The sequence below is a fragment of the Suillus fuscotomentosus genome (genome assembly GCF_016647785.1).
Source record: "Suillus fuscotomentosus strain FC203 chromosome Unknown F5891scaffold_142, whole genome shotgun sequence".
Classification (NCBI taxonomy): Eukaryota; Fungi; Basidiomycota; class Agaricomycetes; order Boletales; family Suillaceae; genus Suillus; species Suillus fuscotomentosus.
This window is the reverse complement of record NW_024539654.1, coordinates 73,783-86,737: the sequence shown is the minus strand read 5'-3', so window position 1 is coordinate 86,737 and position 12,955 is coordinate 73,783. Positions and strand designations below refer to the sequence as shown.

The 12,955-nt window shown below is 51.3% G+C and overlaps 1 protein-coding gene across 1 annotated transcript; it reads right to left on the bottom strand.

Annotated features, from left to right (window-relative positions):
- Positions 1-10,858: 10,858 nt before the first annotated feature.
- On the bottom strand, positions 10,859-12,739 carry F5891DRAFT_1117930 (uncharacterized protein). The gene is made up of 2 exons (XM_041363822.1): positions 11,371-12,739; positions 10,859-11,317 (listed from the first exon to the last, which is right to left on the bottom strand). Exons 1-2 carry the CDS (start codon positions 12,692-12,694, stop codon positions 10,962-10,964), a joined length of 1,680 nt encoding a protein of 559 aa, XP_041217786.1. The 5' UTR covers positions 12,695-12,739; the 3' UTR covers positions 10,859-10,961.
- Positions 12,740-12,955: the final 216 nt, after the last annotated feature.

The following is a 12,955-nucleotide window of genomic DNA, read 5'->3' as shown; positions in this document are numbered from 1 at the left end:
ATTTCAGCGAGATGCTGCGCATCCGCGAGTCCCTTGCGGGAATGGGCGCCTCCATCGAAGAAAAAGACTTCTACGCTATAATATTGGGGTCGCTCCCAGAATCGTACCGTCCCATCCTGTCGTCGATCAATGCGGCGGCCAAGATCACCAAAAAGGTCCTAAGTACATACGAACTTGTCAACGTCATCACCGAGGAATACGAGCATCGTTTGCTTACCGACAGACGCCCGTCTAAACGTGGCACTAACTCTGCCCTCTCCGCGCGCGCCAACGACGCGAAGTCCAAAACCGCGGATGGCGCTGCGCCCCACTACAACCCAGATGCGCTCTGTCAGAACTGCGACCGAAAGGGGCACTACAAGAGTGAGTGCTGGAGGAAAGGGGGAGGGAAGGAGGGTCAAGGTCCCAAGCAGAAGGCTAGAAGGGGAGGACGCACCCAAAAGCAGAGTGCTAACGCGGCTGCGGCCAAAGAGCCCGAAGCCCAAGACAATTACGCTTTCGCAACATCAGACCTTGTGAGCGTAGCAGAAGCTATGCACTTACCTGCTGCGTGCCGTGGAGCTATAGTCGACTCCGGCGCAACATCCCACTTCTGTCTGGACAGGTCCAAATTTGAGACTTTCGTCGAAATACCCCCCCAAAAGGTCTATACTGCAAACGGTTCCAACGTTAGCGCCACAGGTCGCGGAGATGTGAGAATCGACTTACCTTTGGGCTCCAAAAGGACCACTGTGACCTTGAAGGACACCCTATACGCCCCCGGTATGGCGTTCACCCTCATATCCACAAATCGTATCGCATCCGCCGGTCTAGCAGTCCTTTTTGAAGGACGCATGTGCAAGATTCTCTTGCGAGGTCCCCGAAGGGACGTTATCGCGGAGATCCCACAGGTAGAAGGGCTGTACTCTGTTGGGACGAAGGGGAGTCAGGGTCACCACGCCAATGTGGCCAAAGAAAAGCTTACCCTAGGCCAGCTACATCGTAGGCTGGGACACGTCGGCCAGAACGCCCTTGCTGAAGCCGTGAAGAAAGGCTTGGTGGTGGGAGTTGAGTTTGACCTGGCGACGAAAGCCGAATTCTGTGACATCTGCGTGAGAGCTAAGTCAGCGCAACAGTCTTTCCCAAAAGAGACGAAGTCACGTGCACTTACCTATGGGGAGATAGTCCATACCGACCTCTGGGGGCCGGCACAGACGACGAGCTTGGGAGGCTGCAAATATTATATCAGTTTCACGGATGACTTCAGCCGGCAGACTCGACTCGACTTCCTCAAACAAAAGAGTGACGCACTTACCGCGTTCAAGTCATACGAGGCGTGGGTGACGCGTCAGTCGCCGGGTGTCCGCGTGCGCAAAGTCCGTTCGGACAGAGGAGGGGAGTATCTAAGCGCCGAGTTTGACCGATACTTGCGTCAGCAAGGCATCGAACGGCAGCTAACAGTACACGACTCACCCCAACAGAATGGTGTCGCCGAACGACTTAACCGCACCCTGGTCGAGCATGCAAGAGCGATGCTCCTGGGCAAGGATATGCCGAAATACCTGTGGGCAGAGGCAGTTAGTTATGCCACATGGCTCAAGAACCGCCTACCGTCCAGAGCCATCCCAGGTAGCACACCCTATGAGATGGTGCGCAAGTCCAAGCCGGACTTGTCGCGTGCCCATGAATTTGGGGCACCGGTCTTCGTCCATACGCTGGAGGCCGGTAAGCTGGAGGCGAGGGCAGAAGAGGCAGTCTTCGTGGGGGTAGACGCTGAGAGTAAGGGATACCGGGTTTACTGGCCTGGGAAACGTCGAGTCACGGTCGAAAGGAATGTCACCTTCAAGCCAATCCTGGCAGCCGATGGTGTGCCGGACGAGGGGGAGTCTACTACTGTTAACGAACATAACAGCGGCAACGGTAATAATAACTCACCTAATAGCGTCCAGCCCACCACCATGCCACAGCAACCTCAACCATCTACTCCTCAGCAACCTCAACCATCTACCGCCCAGCAACCTCAACCATCTACTCCTCAACAACCTCAACCATCTACTCCTCCAACGAGGTCCACAAGGGCAAGACCACCCCCCGGCTACTATGCGACCCTAAACGAGGGCCAGACGGCTGCCCTAACGATGGAGAATCTGTTGGAGGCGTCAGAGGTGGACCTAATGGATGAAGAAAATTATCTTCACCTTGCTTTGGCCACAGCAGAGCCAGAACCCACCCTACAGCAGGCCCTAAACGGTCCAGACGGCGTTGAATGGCAGGAGGCGGTGGACTATGAGATAAGTCAGTTGGAGAAGCTAGGTACGTGGGAGGTAGTGGACCCACCTCGAGGCGCCAACATCATACCGTGTGTTAAGGTCGTACTCTCGTAAGATCGGATCCGAAGGACTTCGGCCTCAGCTCGTACGCTGTGCCCCTTTCCCAAGTACTGTCCCTTATTTCAAAGTACTAACGATAACGCGTCCGAAGGTCCGGACGGGTCTCGTAGTATATCCGGAAGTCTTCCGGATATCGGAAACGCGTATAAGGCTAATCCGGACGTATCCGAACTAGAAACTAACAGAGTAAAGACTACCCGAAGGTAGAGCCGAGGATATAGACTATCGGAATCTATCCGAAGTCTCGGAGAGTGACAAGAGTAAGGAGAACTCAAGTCCGGAGGACAGAAAGAGGACAAACTAAGATGATATTCGAACTGAGGTACTACAGGACATATACACGAGTTTATATACTATGAGGATAACGGAAGTATCAGTAAGCAAGGGTCCGAGGCTATGTACGAAGCATGTGCAAAGGTTATCAAACGCGAGTCGGAAATGAGACATAGGTTAACGGATCAGTAATCATACCGGTAATAAGCATAACCGAAACACCGGGAAGAGGAAATACCGAATAGGCTGTGTTTAACGTTATATGAAACAGGAAATGAATTAGAAAGCTTATCGTAAATCGGATCGGAAGCGGATCTATACATCGGACCGGACCGGATCTCAGGGTCCGAAGTCCGGAAGAGAAGCGTGAGTATATGGGATATGACAGTATCCCCCCCTTAGGGCCGATCCCTAGAGGCACAAGAACCATCGGTCCGGACCGGACGAGATTATCGCGAGATGATGGAGAAGCGTCTGAGTTCGGAATCGGACAGGTATACTCAAGGGCGGACGTCCCAGGATGATTCTTCCTTTCCCACTTTTTACTCTCTATAACGCTCTATCGAAAATGTCTGGCAACACCTCCGGATCTCAGAAGACTGCTAAGCAGAAACTGCTGGAGCTTCAACAGCAACTAGCGGACACTGAAGCTGCGGCTCGGAAGGAGGAGGAGGAGATTCGGAAGCGTCAGGAGGCGGAGCGGAAGCGTGAAGAGGAACGGAAGATTCAGGAGGATCTTAAGAGGATTCGAGAGTCCGAAATTCGGGTGGAGGCAGAAAACAAACGGTGCAGGGAGATAGTAGAGGAAATGGTGAGTTTCGGATGGTTATGATGGCTTTGCCTGACGGATGAAAAGTCTCGTGCCATTTCCGCTGACAAGGACGGATCCTGCAAGCGTTGCAGCGACAGAGGCCGGACTTGCCTTTGGACGGATGCGGAGAGCAATGCTCTGGTGAGTTAATCCGTGTTTTTTTTTTTTCGGATCCGAGTGTTTTGACGTCCGGATAGGTCAAGTCTTGCGATATCTGCCGGAAGGACAAGGCTACGTGCCCCGGACGACCCGGAACTGTCAAGGTGCCCAAGGGCAAGAAGAGGAAGCATGCTGCCGGATCTCCATCTCCGAAAGGTAAAGGTAAGAAACGTCAGAAGAGTCCGACTCCTGAAGATCCGGAGGAGATGGAGACGGAATACGATGATCAGGCTTGGGTGGCCGCAGCCAACAGTATAGTGGCGGAGCTGGCTAGGACTAACACCCTTTTGGAGAGAAGTATTCAGGCGGCGGAAGGCAGCAGGGCTGCAGCGGACCGGATGAGCTCCGGAATTGAGCTGTTCCTTCAGCAACAGAGGGAATTTCAAGCCATGTTGTTCGGACATATTCGGAAGGGATTTCGGACGTCTCCGGGTCCGGAGGAGGAAGATGAGGTGATGGAAAGGGCGTCCGGAAGTGATGCAGGCGGATCCGGAGAGGCGGATGGGTCTATGGAGATGTAGGAATTTCTGGTCCGTTTATGCTTCTTCTCTAAATGTACTTGTATTTCGTATGCACACTATGTACTTCAAAGTTGAATAGGACCGGGTTTGTTCGGATATGCAGCGTGGAAGTCCGAAACTAGTTCGGATGCGTTACCGAGCTCCGTAGCAAGTAACCATGAAGTCTCCTCGTCCGTTCCTTCATATCCGGACCATCGGACGAGGTATAGGAGTTGACATTGTCTTCTCCGACGGTCTAATTTTGAGTCCAAAACTTCGGATATCTCATATTCGGGTTCTCCGTCGACTTCGACCGGAGGCGGAGGCGATTGGATACGATTAGGAATGGTATTGAGTGTGGCTGGTTCTAATTGCGAGACATGGAAAACTGGGTGTACGGAGCGCATGGAATCCGGAAGTCGGATGGTGAAAGAATGCGTACCCGGACGAGCTATGATTTCGAACGGACCTAAGTTCTTTTCCGAGAGTTTCTTGGACGGACGGGTGGATCGGAAGTATTTTGCTTTGACGAAGACCGGATCTCCGATTTTCATATCCGGAGCAGGTTTCCGTTTGGCGTCCGCAGGTCCTTGATATCTTTCTTGTGCGTGGGCCATTTCTTCTCGGAGGAACTGATGGAGTTCGTCAAGGTCTACTGCATAGTCTCGTGCGCGGGCGGATGAGAGGTCACGTTCCGGATGAACGGATAGGTTCGGATGATATCCCTTATTGGCGAAGAAGGGTGATACTCCGGTAGTAGCACTCGGAGCGTTGTTATAAGCGAATTCTGCCAAGGGAAGTAGTTCCGACCAGTTATCCTGCTGATAGTTGCAGTATATCCGGAGGTATTGTTCAAGGGTTTGGTTCGCTCGTTCGGTTTGTCCGTCTCCTTCCGGATGATATCCGGACGTGAAGTGGAGGACCATATCTAATGCTTTTCCTAAGGACCGGAAGAAATGCGATACGAATTCTGTTCCTCGGTCCGAAGTGACATGGGATGGAACTCCGTGCTTGGAAAACACGTGGAGGACGAATAGACGAGCGAGATCCGGAGAGGTAATGGTGTCGTGGGTAGGGATGAATATAGCTTGTTTGGATAGACGGTCGATTACGACGAGGATGGCTGTAAAGCCGGATGAGTCCGGAAGGTGCTCGATGAAATCCATGGATATAGAATTCCAAGGCTTTTCCGGTATGGGTAACTGCTTGAGCAATCCGTAAGGTTTGTGTCTCGGAACCTTAGCTCGGCCGCAGGAAGTACAAGACTTGACGTAGTCTTTGACATAGGTACGGATTCCTGGCCAAGTGTACTCGCGTCGGATGATATCTAGCGTCCGGTTCTGTCCGAAGTGTCCGGACAACGGATGATCATGAGTATTCTGGAGGACGCGAAGACGGAGATTATTAGATTCCGGAACATATATACGGTTGTCGCAGCGGAGGAAACCACTATCGTCCACCGTCCATCTCGGATCCGAAGGTTCCGGAAGATGTTCGGATGCGATAGGGTCATTAGGAAGTGCGGTCAGGATGTCTTTCCGGAGCTGGTCGATATCAATCAGAACGGCTGCCCTAAGAACCGGAGTTACTAGAGTTGAGGCTCGGAGGGACGAAGCTAACTGTTCCGAAGTGAATACCGGACGGAAATTGTGAGGGTTAACTCGAGCGTAGTCCTTATCCCCCTCTTTGGGATAGACGTCCCAGCGTCTAGTAAGGGAATCCGGTTTAGCTCCGAGTTTTCCGGGACGGAAACGGATGACTAGGTTAAACTGATGGAGGAATTCCGACCAGCGGGCCTGACGGCGAGAGAGGAGTTTTGTGGTAGAGAAATACTCAAGGTTCTTATGGTCCGTGACAACGTCTATCGGCTCGGCAGAGCCTTCAAGGTAATGTCGCCACGTCCGAAAAGCTTCATGGATGGCTAGAAGTTCCTTATCGTGAGTGTCGTAGTTGAGTTCCGGAGCGGTAAGCGTCCGAGAATAAAATGCCACCGGACGAAGCTCTGAGTCCGGACATACTATGGAAAGTATTCCGGCTATAGCGTAGTCAGAGGCGTCGGTTTCTACGACTATCGGAACATTCGGAATCCAGTGCGTAAGCACCGGAGCGGACGTGAAAGCTTTCTTGAGTGTTTCAAAAGACTTCCGACAATCATCGGAAAAATCCCAAGTAACCCCCTTGCGGGTAAGACGGGTGAGCGGAACTACGATGTCCGAGTAATTGAAAATGAATCGACGATAGAAATTTGCGAATCCGAGGAAGGATTGAATATCCTTAACTTTCCGAGGTTCCGGCCAGTCAACGATGGACTGGATCTTCTCGGACGACATGGTCAAGCCGTCCGGAGATAGGATGTAACCAAGGTATTCAACGGATGTGGTATGGAACGCGCATTTTTCGGGTTTAGCATAGAGTCGATGTTTTCGGAGACGGAGAAGGACTTCTCGGACATGTTCCTTATGGGATGCAAGGTCTTGGGAATAGATGAGGATGTCGTCCAGATATACGATAACGCATACATCCAGCATATCAGCAAACACGCTATTGACAAAGCGTTGGAATGCAGCCGGAGCGTTAGTGAGACCTTCCGGCATTACCAACCATTCATATGAGCCATAACGCGTTCGGAACGCGGTCTTCCATTCGTCTCCGTCCGCTATCCGGACGAGATGATAAGCGGATCGGAGGTCGATTTTGGTATAGACTTTAGCGCGGCTCGGAGAGTCTAGGAGGTCGGTAATGAGAGGTAACGGATATCGGTCTTTCTTGGTAATCTGGTTAAGTCCACGGAAATCTACACAGAGGCGAAGGGAGCCATCCTTTTTCTTGACAAACAGGACAGGAGCTCCGTGAGAAGAGGATGAGGAACGGAGGAGTCCGGAGGAAATATTTTCATCAAGAAACTTCCGGAGGGCTGCAAGCTCAACTGCAGATAGAGAATAAATGGTTCCGAGGGGCGGACTAGTTCCTTCCTCTAACTCGATTTTGAGATCATAGGGACGATGAGGAGGAAGTTGGCTAGCTTTGCCCTTATCGAACACATCCGAGAATTCGTGATATTCCGGAGGAATTCCGGACAGGTCCGGAGGATCGGATGAAAGGGAAGCGGACCGGAGGTCTACACCGGTCGGACGAAGGTAGATGCTGAACTGTTCCGATCCTTCCAATTTGCAGGCCCGGCAAAAGGCAACCGCATTGATCAAGGAAATGTTGGGGATGGTTTTATCAGCGGAGGTTCCGGATGTAGTCGGAGGAGGTAAATCTTCCATCGGAGGATGCGGATCCGGAGACGGAAGCGACGTCGGAGGTGTCGAAGGCATTCCATGAGAAGTCGTTCGGAAATCGATGCTGCCCGAAACCCAGTCAATCAACGGATTGTGTAGGGTGAGCCAGCTATATCCAAGAACGATAAAACAAGAAGAATCCAACGGAGTAACGTAAAACGTATCGGAGGTAACTACACCGGACGGAAAACAGATAGGCAAATCTATAGCTTCGGAAATCATATTATTACAAGTACCATCAAACAAACGGAGAGAAAGCGGAGATATCGGATATGTAGAAATTTTATTTTTTCGGACGAAATCAGAGTCTATAAAACAGTGAGAGGAACCACAATCAATTAGTGAAGGAAAATCAGAAATATCAGGAAAAGTAGGAATAGAAACGTATGGACAAAGAGAGTTCGGATCGGAAAGAGAAACAGCATTGAGACGTAGCTCCGTTGCACGGGTAGAGTCAACGCAACCCTCATCCCGTGCGGAGTCGGGAGGGTTGCGGACTATTTTTTTGCTTCATCCGAAGCCTCCGGTTTGTCTTCCGGAGTTACTACTGCAGCGCGGCCTTTGGCAGCGCGCGAAGTAGACTTGGTGCATTCCCGAGCCGAATGGCCGGGTCCACCGCAGAATAGACAGAGTTTGTTATCCATCCGTCTCTTACGTTCTTCGGACGTGAGCTTCCCGTCCTTTCCTAACTTGGAGGTAAGGTCCGGAGGTTTAGAAACGGAGGATGATGCGGAAGTAGCGGGTTTGTCGGATTTGTACCTCGAAGGTCCGGACGAGTTGGAATTCGTCCGATCGGACGTGGTTTGCTTAGGAGGAATGGAGGTGGTGGGTTTAGTTTCGCGGGCGACTTCTCCCTTCCGTTCCCAGTATCGAGCGTCGATAGTCTGGGCAAGGATCTTGTATTCGGAAAGGGTGGAAGGTTTACCCATGCGACTGATTTCGTCTTTGATACGAGCCGGAAGTCCGTTATAGAATTGGCGTCTTAGGGCACCGTCACCCCAGCCACGGACTTGTGAAGCAAGACGCTGAAATTCAACAACATATTTATTAATGCGTTGTCCGTCACGCATATGAAGTTGCTCCAATTGCATTTCCGCATCTCCGGACGGATCGTGCGGTCCGAAATTGGTTTGGAGTTCAAGCATGAACGCGGAGTAATCATCCATCCAATCCGGACGATCATCGTCCTCGTCGGCTAGGAGATCCGGTTCGAACCACTCGAGTGCCATACCCTTAAGGTAGGATTGGGCGAAGTTGACTTTTGCCCGTCCGGAACGGAAGGCTTTGGGTTTGCTTTGGAAGTGGAGCTCGCATTGGACGAAGAATGCACGAAGCTTCCGAGGCTCAGTGCCATCGAAAGTATCGGGCTCACGGATCTTGACTTTAGAATCTTCGGACGAGGTCGGACGACGATTGTTGCGTGCGAGATTGTCGATGGCTTGAGAAAGCCGAAGCATGACACGGTCTTGTGGGTTTAACCCGTCAAATTCATCATCGTTGTCATCCGGTTCATCATCCGGATCACCTCCGAAGTCATCCGGAGGGTTTCCACCAGGAGTATCTTCATCGTCCGGAGGTCCTTCGTCATCCGGATCACCTCCGGCAGGAGTGCGCGTAGGGGTTTCCGGATGCGGACGATTCATGAGTTGCGAAATACTTTGAGCAGGACCGCGTGATACATGGCGCTGAGAGAAACTGGTGAAGGCGTTAACTACGGATGTCGGATCGCGTCGGGTGGACGAAAGTCCGACAGCGTGCAAAGCGGCTTGGTTTACTTTAGTAGGAGCCATGATATGAGTAAGTGTACTTGGAAAGGTGTGAGTTCGAATATACTGTTAAGGTCGTACTCTCGTAAGATCGGATCCGAAGGACTTCGGCCTCAGCTCGTACGCTGTGCCCCTTTCCCAAGTACTGTCCCTTATTTCAAAGTACTAACGATAACGCGTCCGAAGGTCCGGACGGGTCTCGTAGTATATCCGGAAGTCTTCCGGATATCGGAAACGCGTATAAGGCTAATCCGGACGTATCCGAACTAGAAACTAACAGAGTAAAGACTACCCGAAGGTAGAGCCGAGGATATAGACTATCGGAATCTATCCGAAGTCTCGGAGAGTGACAAGAGTAAGGAGAACTCAAGTCCGGAGGACAGAAAGAGGACAAACTAAGATGATATTCGAACTGAGGTACTACAGGACATATACACGAGTTTATATACTATGAGGATAACGGAAGTATCAGTAAGCAAGGGTCCGAGGCTATGTACGAAGCATGTGCAAAGGTTATCAAACGCGAGTCGGAAATGAGACATAGGTTAACGGATCAGTAATCATACCGGTAATAAGCATAACCGAAACACCGGGAAGAGGAAATACCGAATAGGCTGTGTTTAACGTTATATGAAACAGGAAATGAATTAGAAAGCTTATCGTAAATCGGATCGGAAGCGGATCTATACATCGGACCGGACCGGATCTCAGGGTCCGAAGTCCGGAAGAGAAGCGTGAGTATATGGGATATGACACCGTGCCATTACGTCCTGGCCACTAAACGCGGACCGGACGGCGAAAAGCTGAAGCTGCGTGCCCGACTCGTGGCGAACGGGCAGAGGCAGAAGTTTGGGGTCGACTACTTCGACACTTTCGCCCCCACAGCCAGCATGATAACGATCCGGATGGTCCTAGCGATGGCGGCTCAGCGAAACTGGGAAATACACCAGGTAGATATAAAAAGCGCTTACCTGTACGCCAGCATCCAGGAAGAGATATACATGTGCGCCCCGCCCGGCTACTTGAAGGAGGACCAGCGTGGAAAGGTGTTGCGGCTGAGGAGGAGTTTGCCTGGCCTGAAACAGGCAGGATTCGAGTGGGCCGAAGAGCTATCGGGCGTGTTCCTAGCGCTGGGCTTCAGCAGGTCCAAGGTAGATCAGGCGGTGTACTATAAACGTACCTCCAACGAGCACATGGTCATCACGGTGTCCGTGGACGACATGGCCGTAACGGCGAACGACGTCGCCCACATCCAGCGCTTCAAGTCCCAGCTCCAGCGACACTTCGAGATAAGTGATCTGGGAGAACTAAAATGGCTGTTAGGACTGAAGGTGACGAGGGATAGGAGGGCACGTACCATCACACTATCGCAAAGGGCATACGTCGCGACCATCGTCGAACGTTTTCGCTTGGGCGACGCCAAGAATGTGCAGACTCCAATGGAGTCTACAACGACCCTGTCAGTAGAGCAAGGACCCGCTACCCACGCCGAAATTCAAGACATGCGGGACGTACCATATCAAAGAGCCATTGGCTCGCTGATGTACGCAGCCACCAGCACACAGCCGGACATTGCGTTCGCGGTCGCGACGCTATCCCAGTTCATGAGGAATCCCGGTAGGGCCCATTGGGAAGCTGCAAAGCGGGCCCTACATCAGAGAAAACCTCCTTCACAAAATGGCTCAAAAAAGAAGGAATTTCAGGGAATCTGTTAAACTACATGTATTTCGAGAGTATTTCAACGAATCTGTTAAATTACATGTATTTCGAGAGTATTTCAACGAATCTCGTTATATTCCTCAAACAATAGTTAAATAAGCGTGTCGGTCACTGAACGAGTTTACAAAGAAGCTGGGACAGAGCTCCAGAACGGTACTGCTCGTCCATTCACGAGGTACTACTGCACCGAAATTTGGAAAAAGATGAACACTCCTGCGGATGTCCGATACATCGATAATGCTTGCAAGACGCTCTCCATGACGCATCAGACGGCAAATTTTGTACAGCCCATGGTGTGATTCAGGTTGCTGGAAGGGTGTGAACCATTCCACATACGCAAGGTGGGCGGGTGGTTTTAGAGGTCCAGCGGGGAATAACAAATTTGTAGCTTGACTTGTCAGCGTGAAGACGACGCGAACTTGCGCAACACGGTATCCTTTTTGGAATAAAGTCAGATTAACGGCCGTGTTCACACAAATGCAAACGCACCATTCACGCCCGTTATCCCACCATCCCCTTCGTTGACCAAAACAGTATCAAAGCGTGCGGGGATCGTGTGCCCTCTCTTGTCCTTTCGCGATGGTTGAGAATGCACAGAATCTACTGTTACACTCGAGTCCTGGAACCCGTGAGCATCGATTGCGTGAAATTTGATCCTGTGGAATGTAGCCACAGCATCAAAGGGAAGAATGATATGAGCAGCCTCTCGTTCCAGTTGCGCTGCAGATAAACCAGGTTGATTCCTGCCAACCACATAACGAGCCAATGCTGCTGTGAAAAAAGTGGCGCCATAGTCCTGCACAATGTGATCCAATGGAACACGTCTGACGGTCGGGTGTTTCGTCATCTTGATTGCCCGACGATAATCCATGTCTGGTGGTGGCCTTTCTTGTGAGGCAAGATCACCAACCAGACGCCACTTAACAAAGTTATCATGCCACAACATCTTCTCACGTCTTTCGAGCCAGAGCGTCATTTGACTATACTCGTCTTTATGGTTGGTAGCCCTGTAAGCATCCTTCGTGAGGTCAATATGTAAGCGTTCGGTGTACTCGGTGTTGTAGTTGTCCGTCGTGCCATACATTTTGATCATATGTACATAGTGACGGAAGGAATGAAGCTTCGGGAGGTTGAAATTCGATCGGATCCCAAGATCAAGGAAGATATCCTTGTTATCGTGAAAGCGTGTCAAGGCATCATCGAGCAGTGCTAGAGTTTGATCTGTGTGAGAAGGGTATTGAGCAAGGTAAAGGAAATCAAGGATGCCGCGAATGGCACGAGTAAGGCGACCACTATTGAGATTTCCAGGCAACTGTATGCCAATGACAATACCAAGCAGGAAGCGACAGATCTGGTTATGCTCTGTTCCACTAACACGTGAGAGGTGACTGATTCCTTTCAGAAACAAGCGGATGTTGTGGTTTGGGGGAAGCCTACGACAACGAGCGTCGATCTCAGCTTCGCTACATGCCTCCTTGATCCACTCAGTGAGGTGCTTTATGATACCCTGGTAGAGCTGATGCAACACATCCGGCGTGATGGATTGGAATATGTTGGTGTGCGGGAGATCCAGCCAGAATGGTTTGAAGACAGGCTTAATGCCACACTCCTGGCACGCTCGTCTCCACAGGTCATAATCCTCGTCGACGAGGGACAATGCGGCAAGAATTGCATTGAGGTCTCGCAGGTTTACCGGGAAATGCGGACTCGTTATTTGAAGGCAACAGATGACATGGAACTTACTTTGGGAGTCACAGACGCTGGCCTGGAAGCCTTCGTCGATGCAGATTGGGCGTCCCAGCCCCACCGACATTCGATGTCGGGATACGTCGTCATGTTCAACGGCGCACCCATAGCCTGGAGTGCGAGGAAGCAGCCGTTAATAGCGTTGTCGACGGCAGAAGCTGAATATATCGCACTTACCAGTGTGGTGCGCGAACTCCTCTTCCTGCAGCTCCTCATCGCCGAACTCTACGACGCCCCGAACCTGCCGATCCCCATACACTGCGATAATCAAGCAGCCATTGCGTTAGCATCGAACGGGAAGTTCCAATCAAGGACGAAGCACATTGAC

Excerpts from the sequence above, each read along its gene's own strand:
- F5891DRAFT_1117930 (XM_041363822.1), bottom strand. The coding sequence starts at position 12,694 with ATGTCGGTGGGGCTGGGACGCCCAATCTGCATCGACGAAGGCTTCCAG. Across the intron at positions 11,318-11,370 it reads TGGGATAACGGGCGTGAATG|GATACCGTGTTGCGCAAGTT; the intron begins GTGCGTTTGCAT and ends TATTCCAAAAAG.